Here is a 17,589-nt window from a genome sequence, read left to right as displayed (position 1 = left end):
CTCCCTAGTCTCCCTAACAGGATGGTCAGAGCTGTTTTCAGGGTTGACCTCCATTGGGGGAGAGATTGCAATTATCAAGCAGCTAATGAGGCTTAGCGAGGCTCACAGTCACCTCCTGTGCTGGTTTCAAGTCAGCTTGACACAAGCTGGAGTCATCAGAGAGGAAAGAGCCTCTACTGAGAAAATGCCTCCATAAGATCAGGCTAAGGGCAAGTCTGAAGGACATTCTTTGTTTTTCGAGACAGGGTTTCTCTGTGGCTTTGGAGCCAGTCCTGAAACTAGCTCTTGTACACCAGGCTGGCCTTGAACTCACAGAAATCTGCCTGCCTCTTCTCCTGAGTACTGGGATTAGAGACCTGTGCCACCACCACTGGACTCTGAAGGACATTTTCGTAATTAGTGATGAATGGGGGTGGTGCCATGCCTGGGCTGGTAGTCCTGGATTCTATAAGAAATCCCAACTCTTCTCTACTCATATCTTTCTCCATAATCCCCCAATGTCAGATTCAAATGTTGTATAACCATTAAGGGCACAAGAGACTTCACTAAAACACTCAGAGGAATGTCCCTCTCTGTGAGATCTGTCGATCTTCACTACAGAATATGATTTGGTCATCTGGGTTCATGGTTAACTCTTCCATAAATTATCTGTGGGCCCCTGGATAATGTTCTTCTCTGTAAAGCCAGGGCACTATTACCTCAAGTTGCTGTGGTGATTAAATGTGATATTCTATGGAAAGTCATCGCCCCGAGCTCCTTCTCCTCATTCCCTGGCACACCTCTCTAGGTCAGTGCAGTCCTCTCTGTGCTCTTTAAACCCTGCCCATCCCACTGGCAACAAATCATTACATGGGACCCTTGGGACCATGTAGTTTAGCGGTGGAGTGTTTTCCTGGCATGTGCAAAGCCCTGGGTCTAATTCAAGAATAGCTAAATTAAATAAACAAATACATAATAAAAATTAAAAATCATATAAATCATATAGTAACAAACTTGTACAGCTTTTTCTTTTCCTTTCCTTCCCCCCCCCACCTCTTCTTTCTTTCTTTCTTTTAGACAAGATTTCCCTGGTTGTCCTAGAACTCACTCTGTAGACCAGGCTGGCCTCGAACTGCAGGCCACTGCCTCCTGAGTGCTGGGACTAAAGGTGTGCACTGCCATGTCCTGTAGATTTTTTTTTTTTAAATACAGAGTCTTGCTATGTGCCCATACTGGCCTTAACTCATTATGTAGCCCAGGCTGGCCTCAAACCCATGGTAATCCTCCTGCCTCAACTTCCCAAGTATATGGCTTATAATAGGATTTTTGTGTGTGCACCACCATAACCATCTTAATTTTTCTAAAAAAAAAATCACAAAAACCAGGAGTCTAGGACTGTGCCTCCATGATGGTGTCAATCACTTTCCTAGATGCTGTAACAAAAATCCATGACAGAAATAGCCTATGGGAAGAATGTCACCGTGGGAAGGCTGTAACCATGGGAAGGATGTCACCGTGGGAGGAACATCACTGTGGGAGGGACCGCACTGTGGGAGGGACATCACCATGGGAGGGACTGCACCGTGGGAGGGACATCACTGTGGGAGGGACGTCACCGTGGGAGGGACGTCACCGTGGGAGGGACTGCACCGTGGAAGACAGGCATGGCTATGGAGGTATGAAGAGGCTGGTGGCACTGAGTCTGCAGTCAGCAAGCAGAGAGATGGACATGGATGCTTAGCTTATTATGTTCCCCTCAGCCAATGGATGCTACCAAAGTCTGTGTGGGTCTTCCTTCAGTTAGAGCTCTCTGTAAACACTCTTACAGACACCCTGAAGTGTATCTTTTGGGTGATTCCAAATCAAGTGAGATTGACGAAGATGAACCCCCACAATGGTAGAACATGTACTTGGCATACACAAAGCCCTGGGTTCAATCACCAGTAGCACAAAAATTAAAAATATACTTGCACCAAATAGAGAAACATAAAGAAGCTGAGTCACTGATAACGCCTTGAGCTATCTTTTCAAATGTCAAAACCCAGGGAACCTTATGACTTTTTTTCAAAGCACAGATCAAATAGCCCTTATTTTACTTAAGCTGCATGTGGCAGAAACTCTCTGGTGCTCAGGATCTGCTTCTGCACAGAAGCAGAATTTTTGCTCAACAAATACAGACTCCATCTCTTTCTCAACCTCTTTGGCAGCCAGGACTGGCCATGGGACTTGGTTTGGGCCATCATGACACGGGTGGGAGCACTGGCAGTCTTTGGGACCCTCCCTAAGGGACTCACAAGGGAGTCTCCTCAACAGCTCTCGGCTACCCTGATCTCTGGAGGAAAGGGTAACTTCTTAGACATGGCCTCACAGCATAACTGAACGGAACTGGAGACTCTGGGGTCTACCTGAAACAAAGCTGCCACCGAGCCCTAGGCATCTGACCTGAAGTTGTTACATGAGAAAGAAATAAACATTATATTATGCCATTTTCTATCACTTACAGCCAAATTCGTAACATATAGATTGAAACCATAACCCTCCCCTATCTAGAGTATGAATGTGTGCCTTACCTCTAACCAACAGAACATAGTAAAGATAACAAGGTGTATGTGACTATGTATGTGACTACACTACAAAGACTAACAATCTAGTTACTGTCACACAAGCAGGAGGACCTGACTTTGGTATCTAGCAAACAAATTATTGCTGATGGTGGCACACAATTTGTAATCCTAGTGCTGGGAGGTGGAGACAGGAGGCTCCTTGGGGATTACTGGCCTAATCAGTGAGTCCCTGGGATCCTAGTGAGAGACTATCTCAAGAAACAAGGTAGGCAGCTCCTAATCAAGGTTGACCACTGGCCTCCACAGGCATACATGTACACTGTATACATATACATGTACCATCACACACGAACACTCATGTACATATACGACTAATGTTTGCTGAGAAATGTTCTACTTTGGTAGCTTTTTAAAAACATGCCTTTTAATTAAATTGTGTGTGTGTGTGTGTGTGTGTGTGTGTGTGTGTGTGTGTGTGTGTGCGTGCGAGCATATAATAAGCAAAGGACAACTTTAGGAGCTGGTCCTTCCCTTCCATTGTGGGTTCTGGATATCAAGCTCAGGCCACTGGGCTTCCATAGCAAACACTCCCACTCCCTGAGCTCCGCACCAGCCCACTCACTATCTGAAGAGACAAACTGGCATGATGGGAGCAGTTTGCGGTGGCCATGTGACAAGGAGCTGAAACTTCTAGCAAGTAAAACATGCCTTTAGTCTGACAGTCTATCAAGAACTGAATTCTACTCACAATCACACAAGCTCAGAGGAAGATGCCCCCAATCAAATTCCACATAAGACTCAAGCGCCAGGTGACAAACGGGCTACAAAACCACAGAAGACATAGTTAAATCAAATGCGACTCCTGATGGCATATGTGATAGAATACCTGGGCAGTGTTTGCAGTCATTGTTTGAAGTAACTTAAGTAGCAAAATATAACTAATACAATGGCCAGGAACACTCATTGCAAAAATGTAGGGACGATTCTCTATTACATAATATATAAATAAGCTCACCAAAAAAAGTCATATATTTCATGACAATTTTAATAGATGAGAAAAGAAATAAAATCCAATATAGAGCCCCTTGGTGGAGGTGAAACTGAGACACACACACACACACACACACACACACACACACAACACACACACCTTTATCATATCCACCTAAGCAAACATATACATAACAGATATAAACACATTTGCACAAACAGGTAAAGCATACACACAAACACTACTGAATGCCCACGTCATGCTGCATTATTAAACACACAAAAATCATTCTTGTCAAGAACAGATATAAATGAAAGTAGCTGTCAGGACCATTTCAAATGGGGAATGTTTAAAATTGTTTATAGGCATTATGAGCAGGTGAATTTAAAAAAAAAAGCTGAAAAGATACTAGAAATAATAAGTCTTCAATAAGGAAACTAGTAGTGCTTGATTTTTGTTATTTTGGTTTTAATTGTTTGTTTCTCTCAATAGCCACTGGCTATTTCTTATAACATGCAGACACATGTTTTGAAAACAAACATCGAGTATATCTTTTGATCTTCTCAGTGGTCGGGGGAGTAGCATGGAAGGGTTGGAGAGAGGAAAGAGGCACATGATGTAATTATATTTTAACATAAACAATTAAAGGCTTTGCTTTTAATACAGTCCAGATAAAGTCTTGCCATGTAGCCCCCTCAAAACACTCCTCAATAGCAACAAAAGCAACAAAATCCCCATCATGGCGATGCTGCTGCAGTAGGACAACCTGAGCAACACAAACAAGATCCTGCTTCAAAACTGAAGAGCAACAAAACATGGGACTTTAGACCAAAAAAAAGGGAAGGAGGATGGTACTGAAGCCGCTCAGGCCCGGGCACTCAGAGAGTCAGTCAAACTGACTTTGGGTCCCCTCAACCATTTAGGAAAAAAAGCAAGTATGTCAAAAACAAGAGCTCCTTCCCAACATGGGAATCCTAGGAGTTTAACGACTCAGGTCCTAGTTAAAGGCAATTCAGAGCAGCCGCGTGAGCAATAACTGAACAACTGGGCACAAAGAATGGGTGAAAAGCACAGAACTGAAGCCAGCCATTCAAGCTGCAGTCCGGCCTCCCTGTGGCTTCACATCCCTGAGTGCCTGGGAAGCGGCAAGCTGTGAGCTTCATGTGAGATAGTCCTGGATTTTTAACGCCAGGCACCTGTCAGAAATATCAATCCTTTCTAAAAGAAGAAAATTTCCTGACTGGATTCAAATGATTTTGTTTTTTAAACAGTGAGTAGGTCAGGTGTGGTGGCAGAAGAGCTGCGAATCTGAGATCACAGTGAGTTCAAGGACAGCCTGAGCTACGACCCAGACCATCTCAGGACACCAAAAGGACAAAAGCGAACAAACAAAAAAATGAGTAGAAGGGGGAAGAAAGCAGACGAGGGCAAAGGGCAGCTGCCGGGCTGGACTAGGCAGGGGTGCTAGTGTTAACTGCCCTCCATGCCGGCAGCCTTGCAAGTGGGCACAGTGAACAGGAAGATAGGAAAAAGAGACACGCCAGATTTCAGCAAACAGAAGCAAAAGTCCTAAAAGCCCTAAATGTTTAACGGACAGATTCCATAGTAGATTTGACACAGCAGAGGGAATATTAGTAAACAAAAACAAAAACAAAACAAAAACAAAAACAAAACAAAACAAGCTGCACAAAATTATCTGGACTGCAGCAGCAGGGATGTGATGTAGAAAGGAACTAAGGAAACATGTTAAACACAGGACAAGGGGCTGGAGAGATGGCTCAGAGGTTAAGAAAACTGTTCTTCCAGAGGTCCTGAGTTCAATTCCCAGCAACCACATTGTGGCTTACAGCCATCTATAATGAGGTCTGGTGCCCTCTTCTGGCATGTAGGCAGACATGGACACTAACACTGTGCACAAAATAAATAAATAAATAAATATTTAAAAATTGAAATATTAAAAAAAAACCCACAGGACAACCAAGTAAGAAGGACCAACGTAGAGTCAGTGGGAGCCCCAGGAACAGGAGAAGCAAAGAAGCAGAGGTGGTATTCGAGAGACGGCTGGGAATAGTAGAAAGATGAAAGAAACACATTCAGACTGAAGAAGCTTAACAAATTCCAAGAAGGAATACGTATTAGTTACAATTACACATATAATCATGCAAAATAACAAAAATTTCTGGAGGAAGTCTTAAATTAGGTGGGGGAAGAGTCTTTCAAAGTTATATTTCAACATGAACAATGGAAGGAAGGCATGATAGAACACACGTTGATTGTTAAAGTAAATGCTATCTAGAATTTTATACCCAGAGAAAATACTTGTACAAGAACAAAATTATGACATTTTAAGTCAAAGAAAAGTAGAATTTGACACCTTACTACATAATGTGTGCATTTCTACATGTAGTGCATAATGAATATGTGACAATAGACATACATGAGTACATATGTGTATAATACACACACAGAGGTTTGACTTATGATAGGCTTACACTTCAACAAACCCTTTTTAAATTTAAAAATGTATTTAACACCCTATTATACTGAACACACAGCTAAGTCACAACATGAACAACTGCTGAGTACCGTGCCCTGTGACTGGGGGCTGGGCTTGCTGCTGCTCAGCATACAGGAGTGCTGTTCCAGGTCAGCTAGCCAGGGTAAGAAAAATAAGACTTCACAACATGAACCATGGTTGGCATATTGTTTCTGCACCATCCCCAAATCTTAACATATGTGGAAGGAAGGGGCTGAAGGGAGACGGAGGTACTGCATTCTCAGAGAACTGAATGCACTGTCTTTTCAGCCATGCATATCCAGGACACTGACAACAGAAGGACACTGGTATTATCAGTCAGCTTCGTGTTACTATAAAGAAACAGCTGAAGGAGTCAATTGTTTTCTTTTTCTTTTCTTTCTCTTTTTGTTTTGTGTTTTGTTTTTTGTTTTTTGAGACAGGGTTTCTCTGTGTAGCTTTGGAGCCTGTCCTGGAACTTGCTCTGTAGACCAGGCTGGCTTTGAACTCACAGAGATTTGCCTGCCTCTGCCTCCCAAGTGCTGGGATTAAAAGTTTGCACCACCACTGCCCGGCTTGAAGGAGTCAATTTGTAGAGAGAAAAGGGGTATTCTCGATTCCTGATTCTGGAGGTCCCAGTCCACAATCAGGTGGCACCCCTGCGCTCAGTCTGAGGACAAGGTACATGTAGTAAATGGAGCAAACCACTGAACTAATGAGCCAGGAAGCAGGCAGAGACTGCATGTGACCCAATCCACTTCCAGGGAATGTCTCAATGGCACTGCCTCAATGGCACTGCCCATTAGTGCCCCCACGGGTTGACTATTTCCAAAAGTGCCATCCTGCAGTCCAAGCCTTTAATGCACAGACCTTTGGGGGCATTCATCCAGTCATAACAGAAAACTAACCATATAGAAAATCTCAACTTATTTCAAATGACTATAACCACGGGCACTTATCTAGTTACAGGTTCAATGTTCACAACAAGCACTGAATAGAAACTTTCCGCTGTATTTGGAAATAGAGAAATATAATTGCATATTAATCAAAGAACCACAATTAAAGTTTAAATCATTTCAATTGAACAATAATCAAAATGCTACATATTGAAATTTTCAATTCAATTAAAGCAATAATTAGCAGGTAACTCACAGAAGTGAAAAATATAGTCATCTAATACTAACAACTTCATAGATGTGATAAACACATTAAACACACTTAAGAAAAAAAAATCTGTTAAGTGAATGAAATCATCCTGAAAGACATAAAGACAAGGACACGTATAAAGAAATCCTTTTGTGTTTTCTAGTTGATAACTGGGTTTTCATGCTGCTGTGTGAGATGTCTCCTCAAATTTTGCTATGATGTCAGCACATTACCCATCTGACATGGGAAAAGAGACAGAAAGAACACTTGAGAGATGCTAGAAACAGATGGTCTAATACCATCCGCAAATAGAGAATATGGGGGAGAGCCAATGAAGCACATAGTACTGGTAATAAACCAGAAAATTTCCATGGCTGAAGTCTGTAGATTAAAATAGCACACGGAGAGCTGAAGAGGACACACTAAGACAAATCATACTTGGACATATAATGATGAAATTTGCTGATAATTAGATACAAATAAAAAACATTTTAAAAGATTGTAAAACTAACTGCTCTTAAAAGACAAGATTACAAAACTGGCAATATGCTCATCCTGGCAGTGCACATCTTTAGTCCTAGCCCTCAGGAGGTGGAGGCAGGAAGATTAGAAGTTCACGGCCACCCTCGCCTACAGAGCGATTTAAGACAGCCTGGTTTACATGAGACCCTGTCTCAAAAAATGAAGTGGATTGCTGGAGAGATGGCTCGGCTGGGTTCAAGCACCTATAAGGTTGCTCACAACTGTGTCATCCCAGTTCCAAGGAACCCAAAGACCTCGTCTGACCTCCAAGGGCACCAGGCACACATGTGCTACACATGTATATGCAAGCAAAACATTCATATACACAAAATAAAGTAAATTGATCTTAAAAACAAAATAGAGTGGAGAATCACTGAGGAAGATACCCAGGATCAAACTCAAGCCTCCACAGGCGTAAGAACGAGCACACACATGTGCACAAATACAGCACGTGGCCATTTGCATAAGAATTGCCCTTAGGCTCACATATTTGAATGCCTGGTCCCCCGCTCGGTGTAACTGTTTTCAAAAAGATTATGAAGTGCGGCCTTATTGGAGGAAGTATGCCACCGGGGTGGACTTGGAAGCTTCAAAAGCCCGTGCCAGGTCCAGACTCTGCTTCCACCAACTTGCAAATCAGGATGAAAGCTTTTAGCTGCTACTCTAGCAGCAGCCTGCCTGCTGTCATGTTCTCTGCCATGATGGCCAAGGACTCATCCTCGGAAACTGTGAGCAAGCCCCCAGCTAAATGCTTTCTTTTATAAGTGGTGGTGTCTGCACAGCAATAGAAAAGTAACTAAAGCATACCACATACACATATACACACACACACAAAGTCTAACTATATGCTATGTAACAAAAGATGTATCTAGAATATAATGTTAATAAATACTGAGAGAAAAGAGATGAAAAGATATACCCCCAAAATACAAGGTTAGTGGATGTATTAAATAAATATCAAACAAACTTTAAGACAAAAATAACTTCATAGGTGCTAAGATACTTCTACTCATGATACAAGGTATAGGCATGAGGTTACTAGAACCACATGTATATATATTTAACAGTCATACCTCAAAACACTAGAAAAGTGAGTAGTCACAGGAAGAGACAGAAGTAGAGATGGTGCAGAGGTTCGAGGTTTCCAGACTGTAAAAGAGGTGCAGTTTTCAACATAAGTGCAGTCTAGAGTGGGCCTGAGAATCTCTCTCTTCAGAATACTCAGAGCCATATGAACAACTCCTTTTTAACAACAAGATTTCATTTTTCTATTCTCTCATTCAGAAGTCCTAAAGTTTGTCTCCTCTAACTTTTGAGCTGAAGTTGGAAGCTCTCAGTCACGAGAGGACGGCAAAGTCCCCGAGGCAGCGTCTGCCCCAGCGTTCTGTGTCTCTTAGGATCTCAGGTTTATTTGGATTTAGGACTTCTGTACCTTCTTTCAGAGACACCACATAAAGGTTTGATGTTACTAATTTTCCCTGAAGCTATGCAAAGAAACCATCCTACAATCTCTTCTGCTGAGTTGAGTGAGTGTGTAAAAGAAACATTCAAATATTTAATCTCACATTTTCAGGTACTTTGATTCTTGGAAAATTTATTAAATATAGAAATCTTCTACTAAGATTTGTTTTGTTACTGTATTAACTACAAATATATACTTAGTAGAAAAAAAAGTCAAACAAAATGAAGTATAAAAAAATGACAAGTCCACTGCTCTAGGTGACATCATTTCCCTCTGATTTTTAGTGGTTTTAGTTTTTGTGTTAGACTATGTTGTTTAAGAATTTTCTTCCAGTTTTCTCTTAAATTATTTTTTTGAGTTATATTTTTTTCTCTACTCCCTTCCGTTCCTCCCCCTCTTCCCTCTAACCTCTCCCATGGTCCCCATGCTCCCAATTTACTCAGAAGATCTTGTCTTTTTCTACTTCCCATGTAGAATAGGAAATCATTTATTCTTAAAGTAGCCAAATAGACTTACACTCTGCAAAGTGCTGTGGACTTGGGTACCCATTCCTACTCCTCCAAAGCATTCATTTTTGTTGAGGAAATAAATGAAAGGATTGATGAGCTACGAAGCAGCCAATGTATTAAAGAGTCAGTTTAGATGTCCAGGCAACAAATGCTAATAAAACTGAAGATAAAGAAAGAACTCTGTGGTCTGGGGCTATGCAAGGAGAAATTAAAGGCGCATTCAATACTGCAAAGTCTGAAGGCAGCCGAGAAGAGTGCGGAGGAGGCGGGAGCACCCAGAGATGGATTCAAAAGAAACCTGAGAAGACAAGTTCATTAAGCGAACAGTGCCTCCTTTCCCAGAATGAAGTCTTGATCTCTTCAGTGCTTAAGGCAGCGGGTCAGGCCGAGAGCTCGTTTTCCACTTGTCATTAATTGTCGTCTGAAAATCACTAACCAGATTCCGAATGCAGTGCATGAGCCATGGCTATCCAGTTGCCTGGGCCAGTCTTGGTTATTACACTAATCACTTTATCAGAAACATGTTTTTGAATACCTCCCTTGTCTCTGGAGAAGGGCAGAAAGTAAGAACTTGAGGCAAAATGTCACATTAGTCCTATGGGTCACATTTAAACTTTTATTTAAATGCTGGCAACTCCAACGTCTGACCTCATCCCAATTTTTAGCCTTCTATTTTCTGGGCCTTGAGCCAGTAGGGTAACACACTCATTTCCAAGGGCTTAGGTTTTAAAGGGTCAAGGTGTGGTATCTGAATCATCCACTATTACATCATTAATAATAAAAACACTCTCCACTTCAGCCTCGTTCATTATCTCACGAGTAATTAATTTTGTAGGTATTACTTTCATTTGTTTCTTCATTTACTCTTCCAATAATTATTTCCTGACCATCCATTTAAGGCCAGGCCCTGGGTTATATAATAAAGAACAAGTAAAGTTAAAGTTACCCTACCTTCTCTAGTATTACCTAGCCAGGGAAATAAAGAGGAATCAAACAGCTACATAGTTGCAAACTGAGACAAGTACTCTGAAGAAGCAAGAGGAATATAACAGACTAAAAAATATGAGAGGGATTTTGGAAATTTATCAATATGAATGTAAGTTCAGTTACAAGGATCAGTTCAATAATCAACCATGATTCAAAAAAAGTGAAGACATTTAATTACTTTTCACAAAAGAGGCTGAAAATGAGTGTCCCCAAACAGCACTATAGTGTCTACACAATATCAGGAGGACACAGGGTCCTTCTGTCTCTCCTCTCCTCCTCCTCAGCTTACTGGTCTTTTGTCCTTGTGCTTCTCAGTTCACTGGTCCAAGGTAGCTGCTGTGGCTCCAAGACAGGCAAGTCAAGGCAAGAAGCAATGGGTGTGGCCTCCCTCTGAGCCTTCTACTCATGGAGCAAAATCCTTGCAGAAGCTCTCTAACCAGTATCTCTCTATGCTGCATCAGTCAGAACCGGGTCATTCGCCTATGTCCAAATCAATCCATATCCATAGAAAATGGGATCACTGTGCTTGGTTTAGATTATTCACGGCAGCGGGGGTGGGGGGAACTCTCTCATTCTGCACAAGACACTGAACTTACAAAGTCAAGATTCTCTAAATGAAGACGAGGAACAGGAGATGAGAGCAGTGGAGATGAAAGCCTGCAAGCCTGGTTTACTGACAGGAGTGAAGACAGAGCACAGACTCAAACATCATTCGAAGGTTTCAAGGTGAAGTAACTACAATAATTGTGACAAAAACAGATGAAAAGAGAATGTGGGAAGAAAAACCTAGTTTGTCAAAAAAAAAACAAACAAACAACAAACCAATAATGAATTCAACTTTCTCCTCTTAAGAGTGTGAGGTTCAGTCAGTATGGCAGAATCCAGCATGAGGGAATCTCAGGAAAAGGACTAGACTTGAATGTAGACTTTGTAGTGACTCACAATTAGAGGGGGTTTAAAACCACAGGAAGAGAAAGCCATTAGCAGATAAGCAAAGAGGACAAGGTTGGAAGATTCTTGGTGAGTAGCTACAAGTGGGAGACAGCAGAAGGTTGATGTTGACATAAAAGAAAAGGTGGGCTGGGGATGTAGCTCAATAGTAGAGCACATGCTTGGTGTGTGTGAAGCCTGGGGTTGAAGTGTCAGCACAGAACAAAGGAGGCAAAATAATCAGTAATGGACAAGAGAGTACAAGGACACACAGTTTCCAAGGAATGCCACAGCTAACACTGTTGACTGCTAGAGAGGTGTCAGTGACGGCAAAGCACTCTTGATAATCTTCAGGCATGGAGAGACAGAAACCAGATTGTAAAAATAGTGGGTTTGAGTATATTAACGTAATATAATTCATTAGTATCCTTTTGAATTTATTCTTTCAAGATGTTTGAAAATAAAAGGAAGAAAAATAAACGTTGTTAAGCTGTGCTGGAGGCAGAAGGGAAGCGGTGCACACTGAATCCTTGGTGGACGAGGAGGAACATGCCCTAGAGGGGAAGAGCGAGGAACACAGACTGCAGCAGGGAAAACAGAGCACAGTCCACAACAGGGACAATAAGGATGTTTGATGGGAACCATGAAGATATAAGACATAAGGTAAGGGACATGGTGGTGGCTGAACGCTAAAAGACACTAAAATAGGAATTTAAAAGTTATCTAACAGATAACAGGGATTAAAATACATGTTCAATGAAACCAACAATTTTGGTCCTAAGTGTGCCCACAAAGCCATCAGGAAGAGAAAGGGGAAGATACAGCCTAGCACAGAAATTCACTAAGGAACTAAAGACTAAAAATAGAGATGGGTCATGGTAATAAGACACTGGCCAAGTAGTTAAACATTACGGTAAGTAGGGCTGGAGAGCTGCCTCAATGGCTAAGAGTACTTGTAGAGGATCCCAGTTTAGTTCCTAGCACCCACATGACAGCTCACAACCATCCAAACTCCAGCTCTGGGGAATCTGATGCCCTCTTCTGATCTCCTTGGGCACCAGACACGCATGTGACATGCTGTGGGCAAAATATTCATATATAAAATAATCAAGAATTATTTAAAAATTAAGGGCAAAACATTGGGAAGAGCACAAGTGAGGAAACCACAGCCAAGAGGGCATGTGGGGGGGGGGCAGTTGCGCAATGTTCGGGAACACACTGGTTCTCTAAAGGAACGTCTTCACCCACATCTGCCAGGGAGGTTCCCGGGAAGATGCCAACGAGAGTGGTTACAGAACATACCCTTTCTACTGTAGCAATATCCTGTTTGGACTCTAACAAATAGCTTGCCTGAAGACCAGAGGGTGGAGCTAGCCACTAGTTGACCATAGAGGTCTGGAGGTCTGTACAGACAGACAGGAAGTGATATGGTTGGGTGGAGAGGCATTTAAGGCAGAGGAGACTGTTGTTAGGCATCTTTTCAGCAAAGTCAACAAGGTAAGAGTTGGCTGTATTTTGCTCCTTTCTCTCTCTGATCTTTCAGCATTTGCACTGATATCTGGCTCCGGGTTTTTGTTTTGTTTTGTTTTTGTTTTTCAAGACAGGGTTTCTCTGTAGCTTTGGAGTCTGTCCTGGAACTAGCTCTTGTAGTTCACAGCCTCTGCCTCCTGAATGCTGGGATTAAGGGAGTGCCCCACCACTGCCCGGCTCTGGTTCCAGGTTTTTATTAAGACCAATTAGAACTCATGCAACACCCTATGGCTGATAACACATGTATATCCCTTTATGTACTAGGTTTCATCATATCATATACACTGTGGACAGTTCAAATAAAAGTATTGCACACATCTGTGTAACTGTATAAAAATTTGCACATGTATAAATACAAACATGGTCATTAAAGACAGATACAAAACAACAAATGCAGGAGAAGGGGACGTGGGACCAGCGAAGCCAGAGCTCGCTGGAGCAGACACACCAGCTGCATCGTTCAGCTCGTGTCAGTTCAGTGTAGAGGTTTGCAAAGAGACGAAGGGAAAGAAAAGCAGCCCGTGTGCTGAGAAGAAGCAAAACCAGACTACAGAAAGCTGGATGGCTTCTGAAAGTCACAAGGTTTTCTAAAACTTCCTTTCTTACAGAAGCAAAAAGGACTTGTCTGAGACTGCTGGTAGCCAGACTGCAGCAGGCACTAAGAGGGCGACTGTGGGATGAGATCAGGTCACAAAAAGGTCAATGAGAATAACTTACTTGAAGAAGAAAGGCACTTTTAAAAGAAAGTAGCTCTGGAAATAGGAACCTGCTAACGGTCAGCACACACATTTCCGCACAATCTGCACAGACTTCACCTATCTTATTATACATGGGCAATAAGCAGAAAATGAGAATGTGTGACCCCCAATTGGGTGTTAATCATGTTTAAATAAAGGAACAAATTTTATTTCAGTAGCCATGTCAATTATGTTTCTGTCATCTTTTTCTTGATCTTGGAATAATTGATGTTTAACATCAGGGAAGAGACCTCTTCATCCACAGAAATGTGCATGGAAGAACTTATTAAGCAATTAACCCAGGCAGTCATATAAACACTCTCATGAAGCAGCAACATCAGCATCAAAAGACACTACAGAACATAAACACCTTAACAAAGACAAACTGGGGACAACAGGGCTTGTGCTGTGGAAATAAACGATGCAAAAATTTCCCTATAAGGAAAATTGATAGTAAAAAAGGACCCATTATGATGAGGTAATGATGCTGATGCCACATTATTATGGGCAAGTGCTTATTTTATATTTTTATTTGCTATTCATCTTTATGAGAGGCACTGGACACCAATTACTGTTCCCAGTTCAAAAGGTTGCCTACGAATGCATGATTCCAGGATGCTATTTCTAGAATGCCCCTTTGGCAAAGAGCAAGTTTATCTAATCACTGCGATTACACATCCGATCTAGTCTGAAACAGGGGGGTGGGTGCAGTCATCTTACTTAGGGCATCATAAGTAGGTTGTGCACATCACACAATAGCAGTGAAGCCAGCCTCTGACAGAAATAGTCTTACTTGTGTCGAGCTTCTCTTTGCATAAACCCTGACATTTTCCTGGTGTTTGGAAGCCGGCTTCTGGCTTCCAAAAGCTCTGGCGCCATCCCATGCTGTCACTGTAACAGCCTTCAGTGAGCTATCAAAACCCCAGCTAGAACACTTTGATTACAGTACTGTGCTTGCCATCACAACACTAAACTGCAATAGTTGACATTTTTCTCTATTAATATTAGTGATACTGTATGAACGCTAACATGGTCTCACACTAACACAGTCCAGTCATGGAGACGTCGCCACAATACTACATACTGGCACAGCATGTGGGCGAGGTATAGCGGTTTGCTAGGAATGTCTAAATGCATGCTTCTCTAGTCACTGGGTCCCCTTTAACAAGGAAGTGGTATGAAGATGCTACTGTTTCTCCAGAATCTATTTCCAGAAGCAATGGCAAGGAATATATAGCAGATCACATTTATACTGGAAGTATTTTGGAATAAGACTGAGATTTCAAAAATGAGTCTAGATGAAGAGGTTAGAATTTGAGTTAGTTCACTTCTGGCTTGAGAAGCAAGAGTGAACCTGAGAGAGTTCTCAAGTCCCTACAGCCTTATGAGGGAGAGACCCTGGGCTGAAACCACAGCTGTGTCGAACGGCTGGACAGGCGATTCCTCGGAAAACACTGGCTTTGGAAAGTGAGACTAAGGGAGACTGAGGTGTCCTGGAAGTCAGAACCTGACCATCTACAGCACTACCACAGAACAATCGAGGCCTGAAGGTCAAAGCAGGAATATAATAGTCAGTCAGTCCTACTATAGATAGTCCTACTATTGCAGACATCTTTAGATGAACATAACAATATAAAGGTATACTGATCTTTATAAGTGAGTAAAATGGCTTGATACCTACATATTTCTCCACATCGATTCTTTCCAGAAGCTGTCTACTGCTTGTCTTGCCTGACAGGTTTTCCAGACTAAGACAGACTAACTAAAACGCTAAAAAGACTCCATCCAGAGAATGCAATAACCTGACTACATGTTGACTGGTTCTAGCATGAGAGACAAAGTTACATCTTAAGTTTTAATTACTCTCTACCATAGAAATCCATGAAACAAAAATGCCTGTGATCTGCTAGCCCCTGCTAAGGACAGGCAGTTCCTGGGGCTGGGGCTACTGTTCATGGAGACAACCAGCCACAGTTTTCACTCCTCTAAACAAGTTTGTCTGACTCATCTGTGGCTGGAAGTGCTTCATCACATGTGGGTGGGAGGTTCATGGGTAGGAAATACCTCAGGTTGTATACTTGTTCCTGGTTGGACCTGGTGGGAAATGCAGTGAATTACGGGTTCTCCTTCTTAAGCCCTTGTAAAACTTGAGGGGCCATTTACCTGGGGAACCAGAGATGGGCTTGGCCAGAGCCCATCTACCTGACCAGCATTTGACTAAAGTTGCTTCAAAATTGGCTTTCTATTGTGGTAGTGGTCTTATTCTTGACTAGTGGGATTAACACTAGCAACTGGGGAAAGCCACATCCCTCTCAAAAGGCCTTTCTTGGCCAGATGCATCAAGTATTCACTAGATGTAGCTTTATTGGCCAAAGATCAACTCCCATAGCTTATCTCCTTTCTCACTACTTACTAGATGAGGCTGGTCCTTTATTCATTTTTACGAAAATGGAAAATGTGACCTAAGATCTTCAACTGTGTGTATGTGCACACATATATACATGCATGCATACATACATGAATACATACATACATGCATGCATGCATACATACTTATATACAAACCTCTATTTGGAATAAAGACTAACTCAAACCCCAGCTTCACCAGCACCACACTGACCAGCAAGTAACCTTTCCTCAAGCCAGTTAGGGCCAGTGACCATCCATCCATGCTGCTCACCTGGAAAAGGCCGCACCCAGCACAAAAGCAGCATACTCCTTCACCTGGGGTTCTGTGCTGTTGAGTCCATTAATCACCACTTGAAGGCCACCGAAGGACAGCAGGTCCTGTGCATTATCCATCTGCAACAAAGACATTGCTGAACTCAGGATAGCCATCAGGGAAGGAAGCCCTCTTCTGACAGCTCTTCTTTTGGTGACTAGCCAAAAACAAAGGTAAAAAACAACAGTGGCATCTCTTGAGTATCCAGGAAGGGTGCATGAGCAACCAAAGTTTTAAAGTAATCTTACATTTGAGAACTTCTCATCCATGGAACACCATTTATGAGCACCTGCGTGGGAATCAGCGGAAATGGCACCTAGCTCTTGCTGATGCTGCAGTGAGTCACAAAGCTTACTCCAAACACACAAGCTGTTAACACAAAGAACCTGGCATCATGGCACCACTAAACATGCCATACTTTCTGTGGATATACAAACACAATGGGAACAGTGGAGGCTAAAAAAAAGTTGACTTTTAATTAGAAACCAGGGACTATAAAAGGAGCCCTGTTGATGGGGTAGGGTGTGTGGGGGAGCAGTGGGGGTGTTCCACAAGAGTGCTGGGAGAGAAGTAACAATTATCCTTTTTTGTAATGTTGACTGAATCTGAGGACACTTATTATAAAGTCTGTACAAAAGTCAGTTTCCCAAAGGCTTCAGCCTAGGTCTGCTTTACTAACGAGGGACTATGTGACACCAGTGCAGGTATTTCTCCTCGCACAGCCAATAAGCTGAGTGACTGCAAACAATGAACCCACGTGATGGTAAAAGGTCTCATTACAATAGAATCAATACTAAATAATTACATACATGTACTTTCATACATCCTAGTTTGAGATGCTGATTTTGTGGCACTTAAATTATTATTTTAAATTATTATTAAATAACCATTTAGCCAGGTGGTGGTGGCACTTGGGAGACAGATCTCTGTGAGTTTGAGGCCAGCCTGGTCTACAAAGCGAGTTCCAGGATAGCCAGAGCTGTACAGAGAAACCC

The 17,589-nt window shown here is 42.2% G+C and overlaps 1 protein-coding gene and 1 pseudogene across 3 annotated transcripts in view; one reads left to right on the top strand and one right to left on the bottom strand.

The window, feature by feature from the left end:
- The window catches only part of Sil1 (SIL1 nucleotide exchange factor), a 244,442-nt gene that overhangs the window by 36,825 nt on the left and 190,028 nt on the right, over window positions 1-17,589 (bottom strand). For all 3 annotated transcript variants that reach the window (XM_048442449.3, XM_048442448.3, XM_085699710.2), the window contains one exon: window positions 16,553-16,674. In XM_048442449.3, coding sequence (XP_048298406.1) covers window positions 16,553-16,674 — 122 coding nt within the window. The remainder of the gene's footprint in view (window positions 1-16,552; window positions 16,675-17,589) is intronic.
- Window positions 7,340-7,438, top strand: LOC125405892 (small nucleolar RNA U13; annotated as a pseudogene).

Source organism: Myodes glareolus, chromosome 13, assembly GCF_982192425.1.
Source record: "Myodes glareolus chromosome 13, mMyoGla1.1, whole genome shotgun sequence".
Classification (NCBI taxonomy): Eukaryota; Metazoa; Chordata; class Mammalia; order Rodentia; family Cricetidae; genus Myodes; species Myodes glareolus.
This window is presented reverse-complemented; position numbering and strand designations above follow the sequence as displayed.